Source organism: Dendrobates tinctorius, unplaced genomic scaffold (assembly GCF_039654945.1).
Source record: "Dendrobates tinctorius isolate UK_male_01 unplaced genomic scaffold, ASM3965494v1 ptg000013l, whole genome shotgun sequence".
NCBI classification, from domain to species: Eukaryota; Metazoa; Chordata; class Amphibia; order Anura; family Dendrobatidae; genus Dendrobates; species Dendrobates tinctorius.
This window is the reverse complement of record NW_027361681.1, coordinates 16,394,775-16,419,241: the sequence shown is the minus strand read 5'-3', so window position 1 is coordinate 16,419,241 and position 24,467 is coordinate 16,394,775. Positions and strand designations below refer to the sequence as shown.

The 24,467-nt window shown below is 42.0% G+C and overlaps 1 protein-coding gene across 2 annotated transcripts in view; it reads left to right on the top strand.

Moving 5' to 3' along the window:
* COL5A1 (collagen type V alpha 1 chain) overlaps nucleotides 1–24,467 on the top strand; it is a 237,648-nt gene that overhangs the window by 60,738 nt on the left and 152,443 nt on the right. For both annotated transcript variants that reach the window (XM_073559469.1, XM_073559468.1), the window contains exons 2-4: nucleotides 6,683–6,850; nucleotides 14,831–15,044; nucleotides 17,660–17,822. In XM_073559469.1, coding sequence (XP_073415570.1) covers nucleotides 6,683–6,850; nucleotides 14,831–15,044; nucleotides 17,660–17,822 — 545 coding nt within the window. The remainder of the gene's footprint in view (nucleotides 1–6,682; nucleotides 6,851–14,830; nucleotides 15,045–17,659; nucleotides 17,823–24,467) is intronic.

Genomic DNA, 24,467 nt, shown 5'->3' with positions numbered 1-24,467 from the left:
TCTTATTCTGCAGCCAAAATACAATTGTAAGCTTTCCTTATCATGGTGGTCAAGTTTTGCCTTTGTGACACAAAAGTGACTTTACTGCATAAGTAGCAAAAATATCCGCTTTGTTAATGCTAGAACAAGGCATATCTGAAAAAAAAAACATATAGAAAAGTCAAAGATACTATAGGATTTTAACAGGATGAAAAGGGTCAAAAAGGATGTTGAGAAGGCCGAACTTTTAAATTAGTTTTTTGCATCTGTGTTCTCTAAGAAAGCAAAAGTAACATCTACTAATCTTTATCGTGCCATCGAAGGAATAAAAGAATCCACACTATCTATAAGCATAGAGATGTGAGGGAACACTTAGCTAATTTAAATTAATTTAAATCTCTTGGTCCAGATGAATTACATCCTAGGGTACTGAAAGAGCTAGCAGAGGAAATTGCAGAACCATTAGCCAGAATCTTTGAAAAATCCTGGAAAACAGGTGATGTCTCAGAAGATTGGAGAAGGGCAAATGTTGTCCCTATCTTGAAAAAAGACAGACACAGGAAATTACAGGCCAGTGAGCGTTACTTCTTTACCAGGAAAGATATTTGAGCAAATTACTAAACAGCATATATGTAAGTACTTGGATACAGTAATTAACCAGAGCCAGCATGGGTTTGTAGCAAACATGTCATGCCAGACTAATCTAACTTCCTTCTATGATGGAATCACTGACTGGGTGGATCAGGGAAATGTGGTAGATATAATATATCTTGACTTCAACAAAGCATTTGATAAAGTATCTCGTACTATCCTTATTGAAAAAATGACCAAGTATGGGATTGACAAGGCTATGGTTAGGTGTATTCATAACTGGCTCAAAGTGGTGATAAATGGTTGCACATCCAATTGGAAGAGTGTTTTAAGTGTGGCACACAAGGCTCTGTCCTGGTCCCAGTGTTGTTCAACATTTTTATAACTGATCTAAATAAGGGAACTGAAGTTAAACTGATCAAATTTGCAGGCAATGCAAAGTTAGTAGGGGTAGCTAACATGAGAGAAGACAGAGAAAGGATTCAGAAAGTTCTAGAGAAGCTTGAACAATGAGCAGCGACTAATAGAATGGTATTTAACATGGAGAAATGCAAGATTCTACATCTGGGCAAGAAAAACAAAAATTACATCTATCGAATGGAAGGAATAGAACTAAGGAACAGCACATGTGAAAAAGACTTGGGTATACTAATAGATCACAGACTGCACATGAATGAACAGTGTGATGCAGCACCAAAAAAGGCAAATATATTTCTAGGATGTATAAAGAGAAGCATAGAGTCTAAATCACATGAAGTAATTATTCCTCTCTACTCCTCCTTGGTCAGGCCTCATCTGGAATACTGTGTTCAGTTCTGGTCACCACATTTTAAAAAAGACATTGCAAAACTGGAGCACATTCAGAGAAGAGAAACCAGGATGGTGAGCAGACTGCATAGTATGTCCTACAAGGAACGGGTAAAGGATCTGGGAATGTTTAGCTTGCAAAAAAGAAGGACAAGTGGAGCCTTAATAGCTGTCTACAAATATCTGAAAGGATGCCAAAGTATAGAGGGATCATCATTATTCTCATCTGCACACAGAAACACGAGAAGCAATTGAATGAATCTGAAAGGGAGAAGATACAGATTATTTATCAGAAAAAAATATTTTGACAGTTGATGGTGATCAATGAGAGCAATAGGCTGCCACGAGAGGTGGTGAGTTCTCGTTCAAAGGAATTCTTCAAACGGAGGCTGGACAGACATCTGTCTGAGATGGTTTAGTGAATCCTGCATTGAGCAGGCGGTTGGACATGATGACCCTTGAGGTTCCTTCCAACTCTAACATTCAATGATTCTATGTCAATAAGCTAATAAATCCTAAAACTGTATACCTTACACAGAGAGCATTTATAAAAGTTAATGATGCAACTGTAATTAGGATTACGTCATCGGAGCTGTGTTGGCATTTTTTTATTGGTCACCCTAAGATGTTTGAATACTGAGAATACTGAAGGCTCAATAGACTAAATAGATGATGTAATAGACGATGTGCTAACAATGCAATAATGATGAAATAATAAAGATGCAATTTTTCTTTAAGCCTGCATGAAAGGTGTCATAAGTAACTACAACGTCCTCTAGATCTTAAAATTAGAGACCCAATCAGCAAATATAAGTATCATATTCGTTTTCAGCACCACAAAATTAGTTGATTTCAACTATTTTCTTCACTGAACCAATTTGGCTGTAGAACTTTGTATCCTGTTTATTTCCTCTATTCTTGGCATGCACCATGACTCCCTGGATAGAAGCTGTATTTTTAGGCTGTAGTAGTAGTCACAGCTGTTAGGTTGATGAGCTGGAGATGTACCGTAATGATCAGCTTTAAGAATTTACTTTTTTTGGGAAGCCACATTTCTTCGGTCCCTGGGAGGAGGCTGATAGGTAATACAGCCATACATTTCTTAACAGATGGGAACCTGTTATGTCTGAGTATTGTGTTGTGTTTGGCTGTTGTGATGGCGGGATATGCAATGTCTGCAGATATGTAATGTCTGTCGGGCAGATTTTTCCTTGCAGTCTGATTTTTAGCAAGTGCAATCATATTCTAAACAGTCTGAAAGTTGTCTGACATGGGCGGATCGTGTCTCCTACAGATAACAAATATGGTGCAAGGCATGAAAGTCAGTTCTTTTTTTTGCACAAATTTTTACAGAATTCTAACACATTCATGTTAGTAAATCTTCCATAGTGTTCTTGTGATGCCTTATAAAAATAATAAAGGTAAAATCTAACGCTTTATTTAAAATTCTGTCAGCGGCATCTTTTAGATTTATGTTTCTTCAAAAGTTGGATTATAACTTATGTATCCGCCATTTCCGCTGACCCTGAGGTTTTTAATCAGCTTTTTTTAGTCTCTTGTGGCATGCGTGCTAGTGTATACATTGTGACATCTCTATCGCTTACAAGTGTTGCCATTCAGGAGTTAGTAATTGACAACTCATCTAGTAATTATGAGGTCATATTTATAGATTGTCACTTTTCTATAGAAATCTCAAAAAATGTGATGTTTTTTTTGAGATTTTACAGAAGAAGGAACATTGTTACTGATGGGTTTATTTTTTGGTGACGATTAGTCATTGTGATGTGTGATAAATGTTCTAATCCCTTCTTCTGCTTCTAGCACCGATGCACAACATGTTGGGTGCAACCCTGGTGATATATGTAGAGCTATTGCTGGCATCCCTGTATGGTGTCTACTTCTCCCTCAATGCAGGCATGTAGGCTTACTCTCCACCCCGGCCCCTCGGCACGATCCCCAGTGGGCTTCCTGGTTGTGGGTGCGCTGCTGCTCCGGGTGGCATACCTAGTGCGCATGCGCTCCATTGCTCTTAAGGGGGCAGTGTGTGCATTTTGCTACATGCTCTCAGCTTGTTGCTGAAAGGCATTTAGCATAATGTGCACATCTGCAAGCTGGGAGGCATCTTGTATAACAAAAAACTCCCTCTCTCTTAGTGAGTCGCTAAGCAATGAGTTTAAAGGGAACCTATCACCAGAAATAATGCTAATAACCTGCAGATATACGTTTAATCTTCTGGTTAATAGCGTTATTATGCTGTTCGGCGCCTGCATGCAGCCGAATGAAGCTCAGAGAAAATGAACTTAATTCTCCCTGCCAGCATTCGGTTTCAGTCATGGAGACAGGGGCGCCGTAGGACCAGTCATCTCTCTGAGTATACAGCGTGGTCGCTGTAACCACGCGCCCAGCCCTGACTGACAGCTTAGCCCCAATGCAGTGGGACTGTCTAGTCAGGGCTGGGGGAGCAGTTACAGTGACCGCTCTATATTCTCAGAGCAGGTGACTGAACCAGTGGTGCCCCTGCCTCCATTACTGAAACCGAATTCTGGCGGGAAGAATAAAGGTAATTTTCTCTCCGCTGCATTCTGCTGTGAGCAGGCTCTGGGCAGCATAATAACACTATTAACCTGCAGATTAAACTCATATCTGGTGACAGGTTCCCTTTAATCATTAGGTAGTTGATGATCTACCAGTGTAGATGTGAGGTCCCCTGGTCCCGGTGCAGTCAGGGTCCTGAACCCATATCCCTGGCCCAAGTGTGGCCAGTGTCCTGGTCCTGATGCGGCCAGTGCCTAAACGATGTTCCCTGGTCCCTGTGCAGCCAGTACTGCTCCCAAAGTCCCCTGGTCCCATTGTGTATAGTTAATGAACATTGTCTCCTGGTCCTGGTGTGGCATCTCCTGAATCCTAGGTTTCCTATCCCGGTGCAGCTAGTCTTGTTCCTGAACTCCCCTAGTCCCAATGTGGCCAGTTTCTGAACATTGTCCCCTGGTCCGTGTGTGGCCAGCCCCTGTTCCAGCATCCTAGTCCAAACAGTATCAGCGCGTACCTGACTCCTGGGGTTAGCAGCTGCAGTATCGGGCTCTGCCCAGGAGTGATACCTGGCGGCTACTTGCAGCCCAGTGTGTCTCCACCATTAGGAGCTCCAGTGAACACCAGGTAGCTGCTTAGCTACGCTCGGCCCTGTGCACAGTGGGTCCACAAATCCACATGCGCCACTGTTGTGCGTAACAGTATCCTTATGCTTACAGCTAGGGTCTTGCTGTTATTTTTTAATGTGATAGATCTTGCCTCCTATCTTGGATGTTTTCGTTTTATAGGACAGTGAGATTTTTTTTATTTTACTCTACACATTTATATGTGTCCATGAATCAAGCAGCTCTGCAAGTTAAACCTCCCGTAACTTTTTATTCTGTTCCTCCGAGGTCCCATCTGTGGCAGACTTGTAGTGCAGTATAGAATTTGGATAACTTCTACCTGCAATTACGGTACAGTGTATAAGGATGCACTGAAATGTCCAGTCCAGAAATACTAAATTAGTACAGTAACCTGGTCAATATAGAGGGGTCAGGTCTAAAGATTATAGAGCAAGAATTTGCACACTGTTTGGTTGAATGGAACACCCAGCAAGAACAGCATGACTGATAGATGAAATGACTTGTATCATCTGGTTTTTAATTAAATTCTTTTTTCATAGTGCAATAATACATATTCATATTCCTCAAATTCCCCTTAGCAAGCCGTTACTAAGCTTCCGTAGAAGTCCAGTCACTTGCCCTCTGTTCGCTACCTATAACTCCTCCCCCCCTCCAGAATTATCATGGAGGATTGATGACGGTTCTGCTGCAGACAAGCCTCACTCCCAGTGATGATTATGAAGTTGGCATTTGTGGACTGAATGATTTGACACTGTGCCCTGCACCATTACCTTGTGTGCCACATAGCCATGATGTAGTGCCATCCACAGTGCAGCATTATAGGGGACTTCTCCTATTCTCAATGATTTTAGGTATGGATAATAAAAGCCCCCTTTACAGGTACTAATGTCTGAATGGAGAAAACACTTATCTAAAGAAAATCAGAATAAACCACAGCGATATTGAATGTGACATTTTGTTATTTTTTAGATAATTGAGAGAGATATTGCTTGCTTTAATATATTTTGCCTTCTGATTGATGTGGTAATCTGCTTCATTGTTCCGCACCATGGCATGTAACAAATTGTGGATGTCACTGGAAGCTTTTTAGTGGTAGAGATGTATTAATTCTCCGTTCCCAAGCTGACATTTCTCCTTCGTTATGTATGTCTGCATTATCCTCTGCAGTCAGCCTCCTAGACATGGCATCCGGGAGACATCATTATTCAATGGGAAACTTCATCTTCTTATCAATTTATGTCCTTCAGACAAGTGTATGAAAAAGTCCTGACTTACTGTATGTGAAAGATGCTTGAAAAAAAGTCATTTAGCAGATTGGGCTAATTTTCTTTATTCTTCTTAAAAAATGTTAATTCTGTTTGGTCTGAACACGTCCTTGCGTTCTAGTGCCGCACATCTTCTGCTCGATTCATCACCGCTACTAAAAAAGAAGAAATAGAACTTCTGGGGAAGTAAGAATACATATAAAAACATTTTTATATTTTAACATTATCATCTATTTCCTAGTGGAAATGTAATGTTTGGGTACCAGTTCTATTGTGACCCTCTGAAGCCTCCATACCTTTTGTGGTAATTACAGAGGCATTTTAATGGCACCAAAGTTCTCTTTAATCATTGGCATGATATTCTCTGCCTCCGAGAGTTTCGGTCATTTTACCCCATTTTCTCGAAAAGTTCAATATTTCTTTACTGATACGTTATGTGCATTGTGTTGGTTGTGCTTGGAGTCATGAAAACAAGATCTCTGGATTAGGCTACTACATTATATAGATAGACCTACGTTATCGGGTACGTCGGTTGCTTGCAGCTGACAATTCCGTCACTGCTGCTGACTTTATGAAGCCAACTGTGTAAGAAAGTACTAACACTATGACAAGGCCTTGATCGGCTGCTTCTTTTATTGGAGGTACAGTTAGAATGAGGTATGAGGTGGCAACTCAAGTTTAGATATTTGCCCCTTTTGGTGGTCTTCACAGGTGATTGAAGACACTAGAAAGAAGACCTTTGCATACCTTCTGCTTGGCCTGGAAATCCCTGGCGCCATCAGCAATTTCTCCACAAACCTCATAAAACCTTTTCATAGATTGTTTCAGGATTGTATGTCTATAAATGGGACTAAAACAATTTCTGTGTCTCTCTTTCTCTGACAGGTGAACCCGCAGACATTTTGAAGGTTTTAGATTTTCACAATTTACCTGATGGAGTCAAAAAGACCACAGGCTTTTGTTCAACCAGAAAATCCTCAAAGGGACCAGATGTGGCATACAGAGTGTCCAAAAATGCACAGCTCAGCGCCCCTACCAAGCAGCTGTTTCCAGGTAAGGCCTGACTTGTGGGCTAGGACTGGACTTACTGTTCTGTATCACCTAAATATGGCTTAAAACTTTGTCCACATGACTGCAAGTCCATAATCCTAAGTATATGATACATGGGGGTCCGATGTTTTAAAGTTTACATCAGTAAGTAAGTAAGTAAGTCATAAGTGCACTGAAATTAATACTGAGGCTGTTGCAAATTTTGTCTGGTATCGGGCAAAGCCTTGTTAACGGCAGCTTGGCTGCAGAAGATGATTATTCAGCTTCATATCATTTATTTTTGCAGTAAAACGTTGACCTCCTACTAAAAAAGTTGCTAAAATCAACCTTTGTGTTCAATTTTGCCCTCTTAATAGGTGAATATACCTTTGTTCACCGTGTCTTATCGTCCCGCACATAATTTCCACTTTAGAAAAGTTAATTTAAATAATGATCGGAGTTTTCCTGATAATGAGTTGGGGCTTTTTGTTCAGGGTGCTAAACATTAACCTGTGTGAAAAAAAATGATGGCAGGTTCCTTAATATACTGCCTTAAAGTGAGTCCCTTAAAGTAAGTCCCTCGAGCCCAACAAAACTCTGCAAAGCATTGAGAAATGTCCTGTGTTTCAAACATGGGGTTATTACTAGATTTATGGTTTTTGATATCATCCCAGAAGCTCCATTATTATCACACAATATGGTAATATGAACAAGTCGCCATTATCCGCCTTTTGAAGAAGGCAGAATGACACTTTCTCTTTCAATCTGTAAAGCAAAAGGCGGATAATTAGACCTCATACAAGTCATTGACGGTTGAAGCCTCATACAGTTATCTGCAATACTAAGTCACAAAGTAAATATAAACTATAATGGTAAATGTATATATTATAATAAGTACAATTAAAGTGGGAAGGGAGGAAGAAAAATTAAGTTAAAATTGCTGTAGCCTTTGCTAAAACAATCTAAATATTATTTTTAGAGTAGTTGGAGCTTCCTTTGCCTGAAGCAGAGCACTAAATGCTTTGCTGTAGAATCTTAATCTTAATTACCAGTACATAAATACATGAAGGACCCCACATAGTGGTGGACGCAGCCAGACACATTTTTAACATTTAAGGGAATCTGTAATGCTGGAGAGAAGCCCCCGATGTAACCTGAAAGAGAAGAAAAAGGAGTTATATTATACTCACTGGGGGCAGTCCGGTCTTGGTCCGATGGGTGTTGCAGTCCGGCACCTCCCATCTTCTAACGGTGACGTTCTCTTCTTGGCTGCCGAGGGGGAGGGGAGAGCAGTGCGCCTGCGCAGGAGCCACGACAGGCAGCAAAGAAGAGGACGTCACGTTAAAAGATGGGAGGCGCCAGACCGGACCCATCGGACCGGACCGAATGCCAGGGTGAGTATAATATAACTCTTTTTTTCTTATCTTTCAGGTTACATCGGGGGCTTATCTACAGCATTACAGAATGCTATAGATAAGCCCCTGATGTCAGTGCCGGCAGCTCATAGTCGAAAAATGGGGTGACAGATTCCCTTTAAAGGGAATCTGGAGGTTTTTGCTATTTAATCTGAGAGCAGCATAATATAGAACAAGAGAGTTTTATTCCTGGGATGTGTCAATAGTTTCAATAAATCGGTGTTTTATCCATTATCCTCCATCAATGAATACGTAGGTATAAATTATCCTATATCATCCATCGATGAATAGGTAAACTCAAAAAAAGTTGAAGCAGCTCTCCATAATGCAGTAGTAAGGCGCTCGTTATTGGCCCATATGGCGACGTTTCAGTCCTATGTGTAGACCTTTCTCAAGCTTGAAAAAGGTCTACACATAGGACCAAAACGTCGCCATATGGGCCAATAAAGAGCGCCTTACTACTGCATTATGGAGAGCTGCTTCAACTTTTTTTTTTACTTTATTTAAAAGGTTTGGTATGTGCTATGAGGCTTTGCACCCTATTTTTTACTGTGCTGGTCTTATTTTCTTTTAATGAATAGGTAGTTATAAATGATCCTTTATCATCCATTCATGAATAAGTAGGTAGGTATGAAACTTCAAGTTTATTAGGGAGGTTAAAAAAACTTAATAGTACTAAAAGCAAAGCCACATAAACTTAGCCAGACCTGTGCGTTTCGGCGTACAGCCTTAATCATGGTTATAAGCTAGTGGTTATTCGCTGACCATAAGTATTCTTAGGCCGGGATCACACACAGCGAGATACGGCCGAGTCTCGCAGGTTAAAACCAAGCTATGGCGCCGGCACTCCGGAGCGGAGCGTGCAGCCGCACAGCAATACATGGAGCTGCACAGCTCAATCACAATGACCTGACAGTCAGTATATGTAATTAAGAACAGGTGTGTTAAAAACAAAGGCATAGAAAGTAAAGCCAATAACGTAGATACTGTCTAACATTAAAACCTGAAGGGGTTCTTGTTTCGAAAGTGAAGATCCAGTTGGATTCTCTATTTAATAGTTTTCTCATAATATTTCCTCCTCTGATTGCTTTATATACCATTTTCGATAACTGCAAATTTCAGTGCAGAAACGTCTCCCCTATGCACACCTGAAAAGTTTTTGGAAACCGCTGACATATTGGCTGAAGCCGAATCAACCGCATCTGACATATGTTGTCTTATCCATTTTTTTGAGGGCCCATAATACAGCCTACATATTGAAATTTACCAGAAGAACATTCTATTATATAGATATATGACATAGGCTGTATTACAGTTGTAGAAAAACTAGCACATAGCTGAGCGTGATCTCATGAAATTCATGTTAATGTTAGTTCAATGACAGGGATATTTTTGATAATATTAGAATGGTGACAAGATTGAAACTTGTCATAGCATCAAAAGTATCCCTGTCATAGAACTAATACGAACCAAACATAACTGTTCACATAATAAGATATTTTTTACGGATTCTAAAAATATTTTTTTAAGACTACTACTTTACTATTTGAAATAGAGACTAATTGGTTGTATTCTAAACAGAGCTGACACTATAGTTGCAAGAATTGGGAGAAACAACCTATTACCCAACAACAACAAAAAGAACAAATATGAGTTTATTGTCAGCAAATAACCACTAACTTATAACCATAATTAAGGCTATAATGCCAAAGGTTATGCTAAATTTATGTAGGTTTGCCTCTAGTACTATTCATTAATTTTAACTTTCCTGATAAAGTTGAAGTTTTATAATTACTCAAAGATTCATAGCTGGAGAATTTTTTTTCCCAATGTTCAGCTTGCTTCTGCTCTGACCTGGGTGGCTATATGCAATGATCCCTAATTGCTAAAGGTATACCAACATTCAACTTCCCATTTTTTTCATATTATCAGTACAGGCCTACAAAAAAAAAGCTACGTGGGCACATAGCCTGTGCATCTTAAATCGCCCTTTGTTTGCAATGGGAAATCCATGTTGCGGTGGATTTTTCCTCCACCCGGGATTTTCTGCACAGCTCTATTGAATATGACTAATTTGTGTGTGGACTCGCTACAGTTCAACTGCAAATCCACAGTAGAAGCCGAAGGTTCAGTCTCTGATCTCTGCCACTGACTCTAATGCAAATACACAACAGGTTTTTCCAACTTAAAAATGCATGAATTATCCTTACAGTCTCTTTGGCTGTGTGCACACGCTGCGGATTAGGTGCGGATTCATCCGCGCGGATTTTGTAAAATCCGCAGGTGAAACCGCAGGTCAAAATACCTGCGGTTTTACCTGCGGATTGCTCTGCGGTTTTGCCCTGCGGTTTTTCATCTCCTCAATGGAAGAGATGGCAAACCGCAGGAGAATCCGCAGAAAGAATTGACATGTCAATTCTTTCTGCAGATTGAAAACCGCAGATAATCCGCGCGGAAAATTCCGCACCGTCTGCACTGCGGTCGTCTGCATTGCGGTTTTTGATTCCCATAGGGAATCATGGTACTGTACACCGCAGCAAAATGCGGAACCGCAGCAAAATCCGCAGCGTGTGCACACAGCCTTAGGGAGTTTTCATCCATCTCTTCCACAAAGCAGAAATAAGTCCCTGAATCTTTTATGGCTTATTTACCAATCAGGAGTCTAAGGCTAGTTTCACACTAGCGTTTCTGCCGTCTGCGCACGGCCACCGCCCCCTGCCGTGCCCCCTCCTGACATCACCGCCTATTATCGCACATGGCCGCATGCGATCTGAGCACCCTATCTTTAATATAGGGTGCGCTGCCCGTGCGCTAGTAGGATTTTTGCGTGCGCTGCACACTTTTGTAGGTGTGCCGATGTGCGCTGAACGCAGCATGTTGCATTTTGGCGCGCTCGGCGCACCTTCAAAAGTGCGCAGCGCACTCAAAAATCCTACTAGCACATGGGCAGCGCACAGTCTGCGCACCCTATATTAAAGATAGGGTGCGCAGATCGCATGCGGCCATGTGCGATAATAGGCGGTGATGTCAGGAGGGGGCACGGCAGGGGGCGGGGCTTATTGGCGGCCGTGCGCAGACGGCAGAAACGCTAGTGTGAAACTAGCCTAAAGGGCCTGTCACACTAAGCGATATCGCTCGCAATATCGCTATAACGTCACTGGTTTTTGTGACATTATAGCGATATCGCTATGTCTGATACTTACCTCCGACCGCTCCCCCGCTGGTTATCGCTGATCGCGTGAGAACGTCCTGGACCGTTTCTCGTCGTCAGCTTCCTTCTGGGCTTCCTGTGGCGCCGACGAGCGACGCGTGGATGCGGGCGGGAGGACGTCAGGATCGCCTCGCCGACCGCTGCTATGTCGCTGGTGAGATCTGCCTGTGTGGCAGCTCACTAGCGACCACTTAGCGATGCACCAGCGATCCTGACCGCGTCATATCGCTGGTTGGGATCGCTGGTGCATCGCTAAGTGTGACAGTACCTTAAGGCTTCATTTAGATATCGGTTTTATTCATGTAAGAGAAAAACGGACCTAGGTTCATCAGTGATTTTGATCAGTGTCGTTCGAGTTTCATCATAGTTTGGTCTGATTTTCATCTGTTTATCTGGTATGTAAAAAAAATGATTCTCCACTTTCTTCTTTCTAACAGTCCATGAAAAACAGACAGCACTCGGAACAGTATCCAAGTGCAGTCCGATTTTTTTCATGAACCCTTAGACTTGCGTTGCTCAGTTCATTCCAACACTCAGGTCAATATCTGACAAATCTTTGATTTTTCTTGGACCTCTCGGTCTGAGAAAAGAAATCACAGACCTGAGAACAGCCCCATAGATTACCATAGGTATGAATGCTATCTGTGAAAAACACTGATAGCACTGCCTAGACGCAAAAATCATCTGAATGAGAACTAAGGGAAACTACAGTAATTAACAACCTAGTGGCAGATGTAAGGTCTCACACATTCACCGTTTTCTTTTTTTGGAAGTCTTTTTTTTTTTTCAATTTTGTTGTAAATGTTGTTTAAATTCTGGAATGTATAGAAATATGAGGGCATCAGTGCAAACCCCGACAAGTCTCAACCTATGAAGGAATGAGCAGCAATGCGTTATCCTGATGGATGTCCTAGCTGGAGCTCTGTGACAGGGCAGCTGCTCATCCTCCGTGAGGTCAGGGCACTTACAACCCTCCTCCTGAGATCAGTACAGCACCATGGTGCAAGACAGGAGCCCCTGGGCACTTGCAATGATAGAATCAGGGTTCACCCCAAAGGAGGCAACTGGAATTCAGATAGTCCTTGAGCATTGCAGCCGACATGTTATATGCTGCAAATAACTAGTTACTTCCAAACATCTGCCGAGAGTTGGTGAATGCGAGTTATTGAGTAAGATTACATTCCTCCGAGCTGAAAAACTTCCTCATAATCTGGGTAATTCTGTATATACAGAGATCAAGAGGAGCAAGGATATTCACAGATTGCATATAAAGAATATGTCGAACATCTAGCACTTACATAATACTATTTATAAATTGTGTTACAATTCGGCCTAACAAATATATATATTTTTCCTATATACTGTACTTTTTTTGGAGTATTTACCATACTTCACTTCTATTATTTGTTATGCAGAGCCTCTAAACATTTAATCAAAAGAGTTATTCCCATCTCTACAGTAGAAGTTTTCACCTATTAAAAGGATAGGGAATAACTTGCTGATTGGTCTGGTCTGACCACTGTGAAAACCAGCAATGTGGTGAATGCAGCTGTGCAAAGTCCCATCTGAATGGAATGGAGTGTGCCACCAGTCCTTTTTGCATCAGTCCCGTAATGAATGGAGCAGTGGTGTGAATGTCTAGCCACCACGCCATTCAGACAGGCTCTACACAGCCACATTCTCTGGACTGCTGGCGTTCCCATCAACAATAAATGGAGCAAAGGCCAAGTGAACGCACCTATGCTCTATTCAGGATGGGGCTACAGAGCCCCAATCTTGGAGTTTCAAAGCCCTGATCTTGGGATCTCTGGGCTTCCCAACGGTTGAACTTCCACCACTCAACGAGTTATCCTATATTATATTAATATGTGTAGACTTCTAAGTTTGTGAATAACCCTTTAGTCTGCAGAAATCACTACAAGAAGCAAAATGAAGCTTTTTAGATTTTTTATAAAAAAAGTAAATGTATTGTTGTAATGTATTAAGTATTTACTTTGGGCCTTATTTATTGCATTCTGCCTACGACACTTCTCCAGTAGGGCACTTTTCTCCACATACTCAACCAGTAAATATCCCTTGTGGTTTTGCCGTGTCTGTAATCACGGAGCCTCTTTCTCCCTTATACACGGTCCATTTCATGATGGGAAACATGTGATTGGTGTCATTCTGCTTTTTATCAAACCAACGAAACTCAAGGCAAAAATGTGCAGTGTAAGCAATATTTAAAAAAACAAAACAAAAAGCAAAGACCTCAAAAAATTCAACAGTAGTGTGTGGTCTAGGCAGTGAGCAGTCCTCAGATGTCTGTTATGCATTATAACATAGCACCATGGTCTTTGGAGCAGCACTGATGTCCTGCAGAGCCAGGACACTGTATGCCGCCCACACATGCAGTTTGTACCTTTCCTCCTAGTTTCTGTGATATTCCTACAGTAATTTTGATTTCCATCCACTTTCTATAATAAATTAGACTTAAAAATAATGTAGCATAGAGATTCCTTCAGGAAACTATACTCACATTAATATGTGGGACATTTTTACCACGAGACTGGTCATCAGAACATCAAGTCTTTTAGAATGGAATGTAAAAATATCTATAGAGGTGACCTACTAAAAAGATCTGGAATTTCTGCAATTCCTAAGAGGCGACACACTCGACACGAGGCCCTTCATTGCAGAGTGTTATCTGCCTCATGACCTCCTCAAGAAGCTCGTTCTGTAAGGAAAGGATTTCTTATAGAATATATTCAGCTGATTTAAGACCAGAGACCTAACTAGGATTCCACAAAGGTGAATAAGTCCCGACCAGTAAAGGGCATGTGGTTACCCAAATTCTAAGAAAAGAGCTCCAAGCTCATTGTGAGTTTTTGACCTTATCGTAAGTGAAGCTAAGATTAGACAAGTGCGTCCTTGTTAAGAGAGGACTGTATCTATACAGTATGGGGTCCAGCCGTCCTACTGTACGATGCCATAGGTCATTCATGACCTGGGACATGACAGGAGGATGAATTTAGGAGAAAAAAAGAGCAAGTTGAATTTAGGAAAAAAAAAGCAAGTTTGTATAGACATGGGTGTCCTCTCTAAAGGATTAGAGCTCTAGCTCTGTTCAGCCTTTCCTACCCAACCAGGTACCGCATTTTGTACAGAAACCGGACTCTAGTGTGAATAAATAATATTGCATGGTGGAGTGAATATGTACTGAAGCAGTGGTCAGCAGCCTGTGGAACTCCAACTGTTGTGCAACTACAACTCCAACATGTCCTGACAACCAGAAGGGGATACTTATACAGGGAAACGTTCATCTTGACGTTTGCCTGTTCATCAGCTAGAGAGCATCAGTGACTTTTACTGACTAATGTGTTAATTTTTCCTCCACAGATACCCCATTTCCAGAAGATTTTTCCATTTTAATAACTGTGAAACCCAAAAAGGGAAGCCAGTCTTTTCTGATGTCCATTTACAATGAGCAAGGCATCCAGCAGATTGGAGTGGAGCTGGGGAGGTCACCTGTCTTCTTGTTCGAAGATCACTTGGGAAAACCCGGTCCCGAGGACTACCCTCTATTTAGTGGCATTAACCTTTCTGATGGCAAGTGAGTGACATCCAATCTTGGCTCTTCCTGGTGTCTAATGGCAGCTGCACTTTTTCTGTAAAGAGTAAACTTAATCTCCTTTTTAATTTATGTGGAGATTTTCCGGTGTGACAACTGCTACTATATTGCTGGCACAGAAAATGTTCTTGTCCACAGGCATCCTCGTTCAATAGTATATTAGTCTCATTAGCGCTGACAGCGCTTAATATGTGGCATCATTAGCAGGTAGGATTACTTCTGACTGTGGCCGGTGATGGGTCCTCATCCTCCACCACGGATACCGCTGGCGTCTCTGCGTTCTCATCTTCTAGTTTTGCATTTCAGTAGAAGAGATATTTCTGAGATGTTTGCTGTATTTTATGGGATAGAGTGGGGAAAAAAAATATTTAGTAAGCCACCAATTGTGCAAGTTCATAAATAGATAAAATCCAAACAACGCTCCGAACTAATATGATGGGAGATAAGAGAGTAAAAAAAAAAAGGGAGTTATCCTCATGCAGGAATTGGCGGTTAGTATACACTAATGCTGCCGCCTACCATAGGGTCACACTGTAAGAGGATGTTATTAATTTCACCAGAGCACTGGTGTCACTAGTTTAGCTGATGAGAAAGTGTGCCACTAAAACAAATAAATAAATAAATGTATAGATAAAATTATGTGCTAAATACAATATGTCACTGAAAGTGCAATTGGTTACCTTTAGCGGTTAACTTTACCTTTAGAGGGGAAATCTGGGTACATTGATCCCATAAGGGGTACAGAGATCAAATACAATATGCTAAATACAGTATGTTACTGGAAATACAATTGGTTACCTGTGGCATGGAGAGACTGATTGCTGGGAAAGGCAATGATTCGGTAAAGCAAACGCTGCCCCGGCCGGTGGCAGGTGTTGGAAATATCAATGCCGATGGAGTCGACCCAAGCAGTCTGACCGCTTCTGATCAGGGGTTAGTGATGTCACACACCCCACCTATGCTCAAGTGTAGGAGAGTAAAGATAGAGTTCTAATCCTTGGGTCCATCAGCAGTGATTTTTCGAACACCTGCCACCGGCTGGGGTCGCATTTGTTTTACCGAACCATTGCCTTGAGTAAGCTCCTCATAGTTTATTGAACTTTAATCCACGGCATCTGCCACCATAGTCGGACACACTTAGGTCAGTGGAAGATACTGCATATTATTTGAGAACATTGAGAACACTGTATCGAAATCAAGAGTTACCCAGTGCCTGGCTGCTCATTCCTGCATGCCGGAACACTAGACCCTTTCAAACCCGCACTGCGTGTGCTCTTACCCCTTACACGGGCGGACATTCCCTCATCAACCTCAGATAGGTCTGTGACAGCCGGATATCTTGCATGTTTTTGGGTGACCAAATACTTATTTTCCACCATAATTTGCAACATAAATCTTGCCAAATCAGACAAGGTGATTTTCTGGATTTGTTTTCTCATTTTGACTCTCATAGTTGTGGTCTACCTATGATGTCAATTACAGGCCTCTCTCATCTTTTCAAGTGGGAGAAATTGCACAATTGGTGGCTGAATAAATACTTTTTTTCCCCACTGTATATGGCCAAGAAAGGACAAAGCTTTTTCAATATCATTTATCATTAAACTGACCTGGATATTGGCAAATTGACAGTGCGTTCTGCAAAGTTCAGTTCTCCCCGATAGTTTTTAGTGCCCTCATAATAGAAGTAAGGAGCATTCACAGAAGTTTTTTTTCCTATACCAAACACAATTAGGTGTCCTAGCCACCCCCTTTAATTGATTAACCCATGGGATCTATGTAGTTGTATAACAATCTCAGATAAGCTCTAACAAGGTAATGTTTTCTCGCTGTAGTTATTGAGAATTCCCTAATTAATAATTTCTTACCTGAACTAATTGTAGTGCAACAGAACAGAGCATGAGAGTGACAGTGTCGGATTTGTGCAGACCTGGAGAATGTGGATGGAAAATATGTTCATATTGTGGAATTAATAGCGCCATATAAATGAGTAAAATAAATAAATATATACAATTAATCTACATGCAAGCACCTCTCTTATTACAGCCTATATTATACTCAATTTTGTATGTAGTGGAAGCAGTCAGCAGGGTTGAGGCCAAACACACCCTAACAGCTTAAAGGCTTGTCCGATGTCGCTCTCTTCTGCCTTGCAGGGGGGCCGGGCCGTTACGACCTTTGCTTACCTACCCGGATGAGTGCATGATACCTGGCGATTGTGAATGCATCTCTTAAAGTATGTGGAGTCGTATCTTCATCAGCTTCGCTCACCTCTGATGTGGAGGTAGTCGATGCCGGACAAACCCTCTAACTGAGCTCCTATAATACAGGAGGAAGTTTAGCGTTTTCTACTTTAAATTATTGTTCACTGATTTTGTTCATGTGCTTATATCAGCCAGGCAGAGAATGCAGGGAGACATCAGCTTGCAGAATAGCGAGTGCAGCTTTGAAGTATAATCCAGTATAAAGTAATGTGTTTACAAAGTGGCCATGCTGTTGTAGATGAAACAGAAAAATATAAATAGATTTTTATTTTCGGTTTGTTTTTTTATCTGATTTGTGCTTTTTGATTGATCCTGCTCCTTGTTTCCATAATGCAGGTGGCATCGGATAGCAATCAGTGTCCACAAGAAGCAGGTGACACTGGTTCTGGATTGTAAGAAGAGGATGCAAAGACCGCTCGGCCGCAGTGAGCACTCCATCATTGATACCAATGGCATTGTTGTTTTTGGAACCAGAATTTTAGATGAAGAAGTCTTTGAGGTAAGCCTCTTTGACACATCATGTTTCCTTCTCTCTGAGTCTGATGGATTTTCCAGTATGTTGACGATGCGCTTTAAACAAGCTGACTTTGGCCGAGCAAGCGACTTGAACATATCCGACTGGAGGGAAAATGTAAATTCCATACTTGTGTTGGAAAAATGTACAAGGTCTTCCAAGGAGCTGGAGACTGTTCAGAATTTACAGTTTAAGCCAGAAAACCTGCGTACAACTATGAACTCAGATGTTGAGCAGAGAGGGGGTACAAACTTATATTTCTGTATACATCTCCTGTTCTGTGTTCTTTTTTAGTGTACTTTTTATATTCTCACATCTCGCCTCTGTCTTGTAATATAGCAGGTCCTCGTCATTAACTTTGTAACATAAACTGTAGGAGAACTCTGCAGCTAGCCAAAAATATGTGCAGCAATTCTGAGAAATGACCGTTCACCCACCCACCACCTCCACAATCACCATCACCACCACCACAATGAGGCCATAGCTTTTTGGATCATTGTGCACATAAGATGTGATATGATATTTAATGTAGAAGTAATGAGTATATATTTATATCAGACATCAACACAAAGATGTGCAGAATATGAAGTGATTGAGTAAGGATTTCCATATTAAGAGGTCTCTTAAGTTACAGACTGTATTTCCGCCAGTTAGAGTCCTCTGTCATCTTCCAAGTAGGAAAGTGTTTGCCACTCGTGGATAGATAGGTCACTGACAGGCAGAGACAGAAAAATTGATCAAAAAAAGAAAGATCACATGCAAGCCTTTAAGGTACATTCCCAAAACATGCCTCCCCTTTACCTATGTCCCCCAGCGATGGGACTGGACTGTACCCCCTTCATTTTCTGGATCAGTGGGGTCCCAAATAATGGATCATAAAGTGATAGCATATGACAAGGATGCTACATCCTGTTGTAGTGTATGTCTTCCTTTGAAGACCCTTCTGCGGTTTGTATATGTGAATAGCGAGTCACAGTGTGAATTAATATTTTGCACTGATTTAGAATTTTCTAGTTCAGAGCTGCTTGTTCAGTATCTCCATTGAGCACTTGGTGTAGATTTGCTTTCTGCAATGTGACCAGTTCTTGTACAAGTATCTGATGTATGGTGGTGGTGGTGGTGGTGAGCATATTTTCTACATTATCTGATGACACGTTACGTGACAGTCTCCAAGAAGTAGCAGAATTATGAATACAGCTCTGCAGTATAAAACAAGTTGTACCTGAGATTTAGCACAAAATTGGGTAATATTCATGAAGGCTGTAAGCTACTTATGCACTGTACAGTCAAATAGTTGGTGTCTGTTTCTACTTAGCTCCAATTGTAAAATGCATGGGGCCCTGTGGAAAATTTAAGAGTTTTTAGCTGACGTTGTGCATTTATTGAATGGAGTTCACTTAATGAGAGACTAAAGAAATAAACCTATAATCGGAGAACTAAGCAGGCTGGCAAACACCCAACCGACGAGCAAAATGCTTGTTTCTTTGGGTGCAATGAATTTAAGCAGGTTTAAAAATAATAATTCACAACCAAAAAGAAAAGACTCCCCCGGCACTGCCGATCCAAGTCTCAAGACCGCTCTCAGCACCTTGTATGAGAAATGTAAAATGATCTAACCGCGATATTGTCCGATATCCTGGAAAGGTGACGGAGATCAGCCCGACCGCAGTACAGAATGTTACAGTCCAAAAAGACATTCATTATAAAATCCAATTTAATTTCTTCAGCGTAAGCAGGTTAAATAGTGAGAGGATCAGTGGTTCCAAGTAGCCAATGCCGTTTTCTGTGCCCGCATGCTTTTCCAAGGCCTCCCAGGCAGGCTATGTTCACCGATCCTCACACTTTATAACGTGCTTATGCTGAAGAAGTAAAATCAGATTTTATGGCCCATGTCGATGTTAAGCATGTTTTTGGACTGTTAAAAATGACCCTAATCAGCAGCACATTGAACGGTGTAAACAGATATGCTGTTGGTAACGTGATAGACATTTAATGGCCACGATCGTACGATACATTCACAGAGTTAGTCGCCTCTGCATGCAGAATATTATTTATACATAAGAGACCGTTTTCTTCCAAGGTGAACATACGCAATAAGATAGAAATAAAAATGCATTTAACTTCGTAGCTCTATATTTTTGGCATCTTGACATCTGCTCATTTTGCAGTTTTAGCCGCCATCAGTTTCTGGATACTACTCTTTCTATGACTTACATGGGGGATTAATCTGCCCTGTGAGTCTCTTGGACATTAACGAGATGTCTATTTCTGGTGCAGATCGCTGCAGCCAACGTGGCCTTTGTCGTTCTTAATACCGATAATACAGTTTATCCATTGTTTGGAAATTTGGCTTGATACTTGCTCGCAGGTCTTCTCTTAAAAGGGTTTTATGTATAAGCCGAGGGTGTTGAGCCTCCAAGTAACATTTTAAGTGAGTAAGAGCTTCAGGTAATGCTACAACTGTGCAACATGGCGCAGGATGATGGAAAATCTCCCTGCTTGCCAGCACCTTTCAGACACCAGTAAGATCTCCGTATTCCTGGTTTTCATCTAAGGGGGAAAAAAAATTGACACAGCCAAAAATTTTGTTGACTTTAGACTCGGCATCCGTCTCACTGAACAAGTCTACAAGCGCTGGTTTCCTTCCATGTGCTATCGTGTTTAACTCCTTAGTCTTCTATTCGACGTTACAAAATGCATTAACCATCAAATCGACAAGAAATCTTGCGTGTATTGGCAGCATTATGCACAATGTGCAGTGCTTTTTCTTTATTTCCCTTCATTGTTCAGCCAGATATACCTGGCTGCCATCGTGCGTCCGGGCTCTGACTTGGGCTCCCCGAGGCTTGGGCGACATTCATCACGGGACAGGTTCCCTTCAACCTTTTTAATAGTAGTAGCAATAGGTAGATATTGATCCACATGATATATGGCTGGTTAAAACAGTCAAACTTAGTTCTGGCTCGTCTGTGTAAAAAGTAAAACAACTTCCCAATAATTTCTCAAGGGAGGAAAGAGAATGTAAATGACTCACATGGCAAATATCCCTGTGTCGTCCAGTCCATGCCCCTTTTTATATACAGGCAGACAGCGTTGTATCATGGCATAAACTTCTGATAATGGCTGTGTGATTTGCTGACATAAGTGCAGTTTTCTGCAGAACATCATACCATGAATCAAGAAAAATAAAACAGTCATGAAAGTTTTGAGCCGAAGCATTACTCTAGGGTCTTTTGTAGCACATTCAGATAGTACAGATCAACATAGCGCTCACTTCATGTTTAAACTGAACGTGTTTCACTTTTCAGGAGCTCGCACCCTAAATCTGAGACATAAAGTGTTTCTTTGCTCTTGCTTTATTTTTTTTCTTGATGGTCCAGGCGCTATGCCAAGACCCAGAGGAAAGTCCGATGTAGACATCCCCAGAGCACAGGTGGAATTCTGACTCAATGATTCGCACATGATTAGAAGCCGCAGTATATTTTTTCCTCTTAGTAACGGTATCCCTCACCTGGGATTCTACTCAGTGCGATTCCTGATGATGCCGCGGGGATTGTTAATTGTGCTCTGTAATTTCCTTCTCCTAGGAAAATCTGAATCTTACATCGTGGCCATATTAACAGTCAACATCATAATATAGATAATTTTGCAACATCTTAGGAAACCATAAATGTACGCTTGTCTATTTCTCTTTCTGTTGTGAACAGATTTCTTCCCTACATAATGCCTTATCCCCTTTTTCCCTTCCCTATTAAAGTTTATTTTTTTCTTCCCTTCCTTCTTTCCCTTACTCCTCTATCTTACTTGAATTTATAATGCTTATTTCTACTTTTTTTGTTAACTAGCATTAAGGGGTTTTCCTGGTTTTAACTGTTTCCTTTTTTATGTTATTTCCCCCATATTTAAACAAAAGGTTTTATGCAAAACAAACTCAACTTATATGTACAATAATATGATAAATGGACAATCTGAAAAGGTCTTTATTTAATAATCCTACCTTAACCCCCCAAAAATTGCTGATGAATAGGTGTCTCCATTCTGTTTCACTTGCTGTCAGGTGTAATCCACTAAGGTATGTCTATCAGTATGTCTTTGGAATGTGGGAGGAAACTGGAGAATGCATGTGAAACCCACAAACACAGGGAGAACATACAAACTCCTTGCAGATGTTGTCTTTGGTGGGATTTGAACACAGGACCCCAGCGCTGCAAGGCTGCAGTGCTAACCACTGAGCCACCATGCTGCCCATATTCTGGTCAGACTCAGATCAGAGAGTTTGATCAGAGTGGCATCAGTTTTTCGCGGAGGTAAAAAAGAATAGCTTAGTTACTCACCGATAACGGTGTTTCTCGGAACCCATGACAGCACCACGGAGAGAGGGGGTCCGCCCATCAAGGACAGGAACCTACAGACAAAAGAGCGGCACCTCTCCTCCGCCCCCAGTTGGTTACAGAGCATCAGAGGGTCTCCCGGTTAGTTAACAACAAAAGTATATCCATAACATTATAATTTGTATACTTATAGAGAAGCCTCGTGTCTAAGAACACACTCTGCACACATTAAATCGTGCTCACCGCACACGTGAAAAGGGGGGGAATTAAGCGGGTGCTGTCATGGGTTCCGAGAAACACCGTTATCGGTGAGTAACTAAGCTATTCTCCCTCACCCATGACAGCACCACTGAGATTGGTAGCTTAGGGAGGGACCACCGCCTGAAGGACCCTTCTCCCGAAGGTCAGGTCAGACGCAGAGGCTAGATCTAGGCGATAGTGTTTGAAAAAGGTAGAAGGTGTTGACCAGGTGGCCGCCTTACAGATCTGCTCTATTGATACCTCTGATCTTTCTGCCCATGAGGTCGCCATTGCTCTCGTAGAGTGGGCTTTTAGACCCTCCGGGATGTTATTCCCACTGCATGAGTATGCCAGGGCAATCGCATCCCTTATCCATCTTGCCAGGGTACTTTTGGACGCCCCGAGCCCCTTCCGAGGTCCCTGGAAACACACAAAGAGAGATCCTTCCTTCCTACATCCCTTGGTGGCCTCTAGGTAGTGCACTAAGCACCTCTTCACATCTAATGTGTGAAATTTCTCCTCTCCTCTATTCGTAGGGTTTGGGCAGAAGGAAGGAAGGACTACCTCCTGTGATCTATGGAAGTGTGTTGCTACCTTAGGCAAATATGCAGGGTCAGGTTTCAATATAAATCTATCCTCCATAATTTTAATGAATGGGGGTATTGCCGATAAGGCTTGAATGTCACTCACTCTGCGAGCAGATGTTAGGGCCACTAGCAGTATCGTTTTTAATGATAGGGTCTTTAGTGGAGCTGACTGGATAGGCTCGAATGGGGGTCCTGTTAGGGCTGACAACACTAAGTTCAGATCCCATGATGGTACTTTCTGGGTAGTTATTGGTCTAGACCTGGCTGCGGCCCTCATAAACCGTGATACCCAAGGGTCGCTCGCCACCTCCTGATTATAGAGGGCGCCTAGGGCCGATACCTGTACCCTCAGTGTGTTAGTCTCTAGTCCCTGTTCTAACCCCCTTTGGAGGAATTCCAGGATTTTATCCATTTGTATTCCATCCTGAACCTTTGCCCCCGAACTGGATAGGAATTTCCTCCAGGTTCTACCATAGGCTCTGGTTGTAATTGGTTTTCTACTTTTTTGCAACGTGGAAATTAGATTTTCTGAAAATCCTTTCCCCCTCAGCAGTGACCTTTCAAATTCCATGCTGTTAAATGGAGGTTCACTGCTTGGGGGTGTAGCACAGGACCCTGCGATAGAAGGTCGGGGAGATCTGGTAGAACCCAGGGGTCGGTTACTGACATTATTCTGAGCCATGAAAACCATGTTCTTTTTGGCCAGAAAGGGGCTATAAGTATTACCCGAGCCCCCTCTTCCCTTACTTTCCTTATCACCGCCGGGAGGAGAATGGTCGGTGGGAAGGCATACAGTAGTCCCCGTGTCCATGGGAGCATAAATGCGTCCAGGGTCCGAGGATTCCCTTTGGGATTTAGAGAACAGAATGCTTCCACTTTTTTGTTTTTGTGGTCTGCAAGTAAGTCTATGTCTGGGGTTCCCCATATTTCCACAATCTTCTGAAAAACGGACTGATTTAGAGCCCACTCCCCTTGATGTAGTTTGGTACGGCTCAGAAAGTCTGCTGTCTGGTTCTCTACTCCCCGTATGTGTAGCGCCGATAGGGACAGTAAGTTTTCCTCGGCTAACCTGAATATCTCGGAGGATGCCTCCATTAGCGTTCTGGACCTGGTTCCCCCCCTGGTGGTTTATATAGGCCACTGTTACTCAGTTGTCCGAGAATATCCGGACATGATGGCCCTTTAATGCTGGCAAAAAGTGACTCAAGGCATAATTTACTGCTAGCAGTTCTTTTTGATTCGAGGAGGCTGTTAGTTCTTGACCTCTCCATCCTCCTTGAGCCGCACTGATGCCCATGTGTGCTCCCCATCCCACGGGACTGGCGTCGGTGGTAATTACATGTGTGATCTTGGCCTCCCAGGGAATCCCTTTGGACAAGTTGTTTTTGTCCTCCCACCAGGCTAGGGAATGAATAGTTTTTGAATCTAGCGTAATATGATGTTCCAAGTGGTCTCCTAAAGCCCACTGGTTG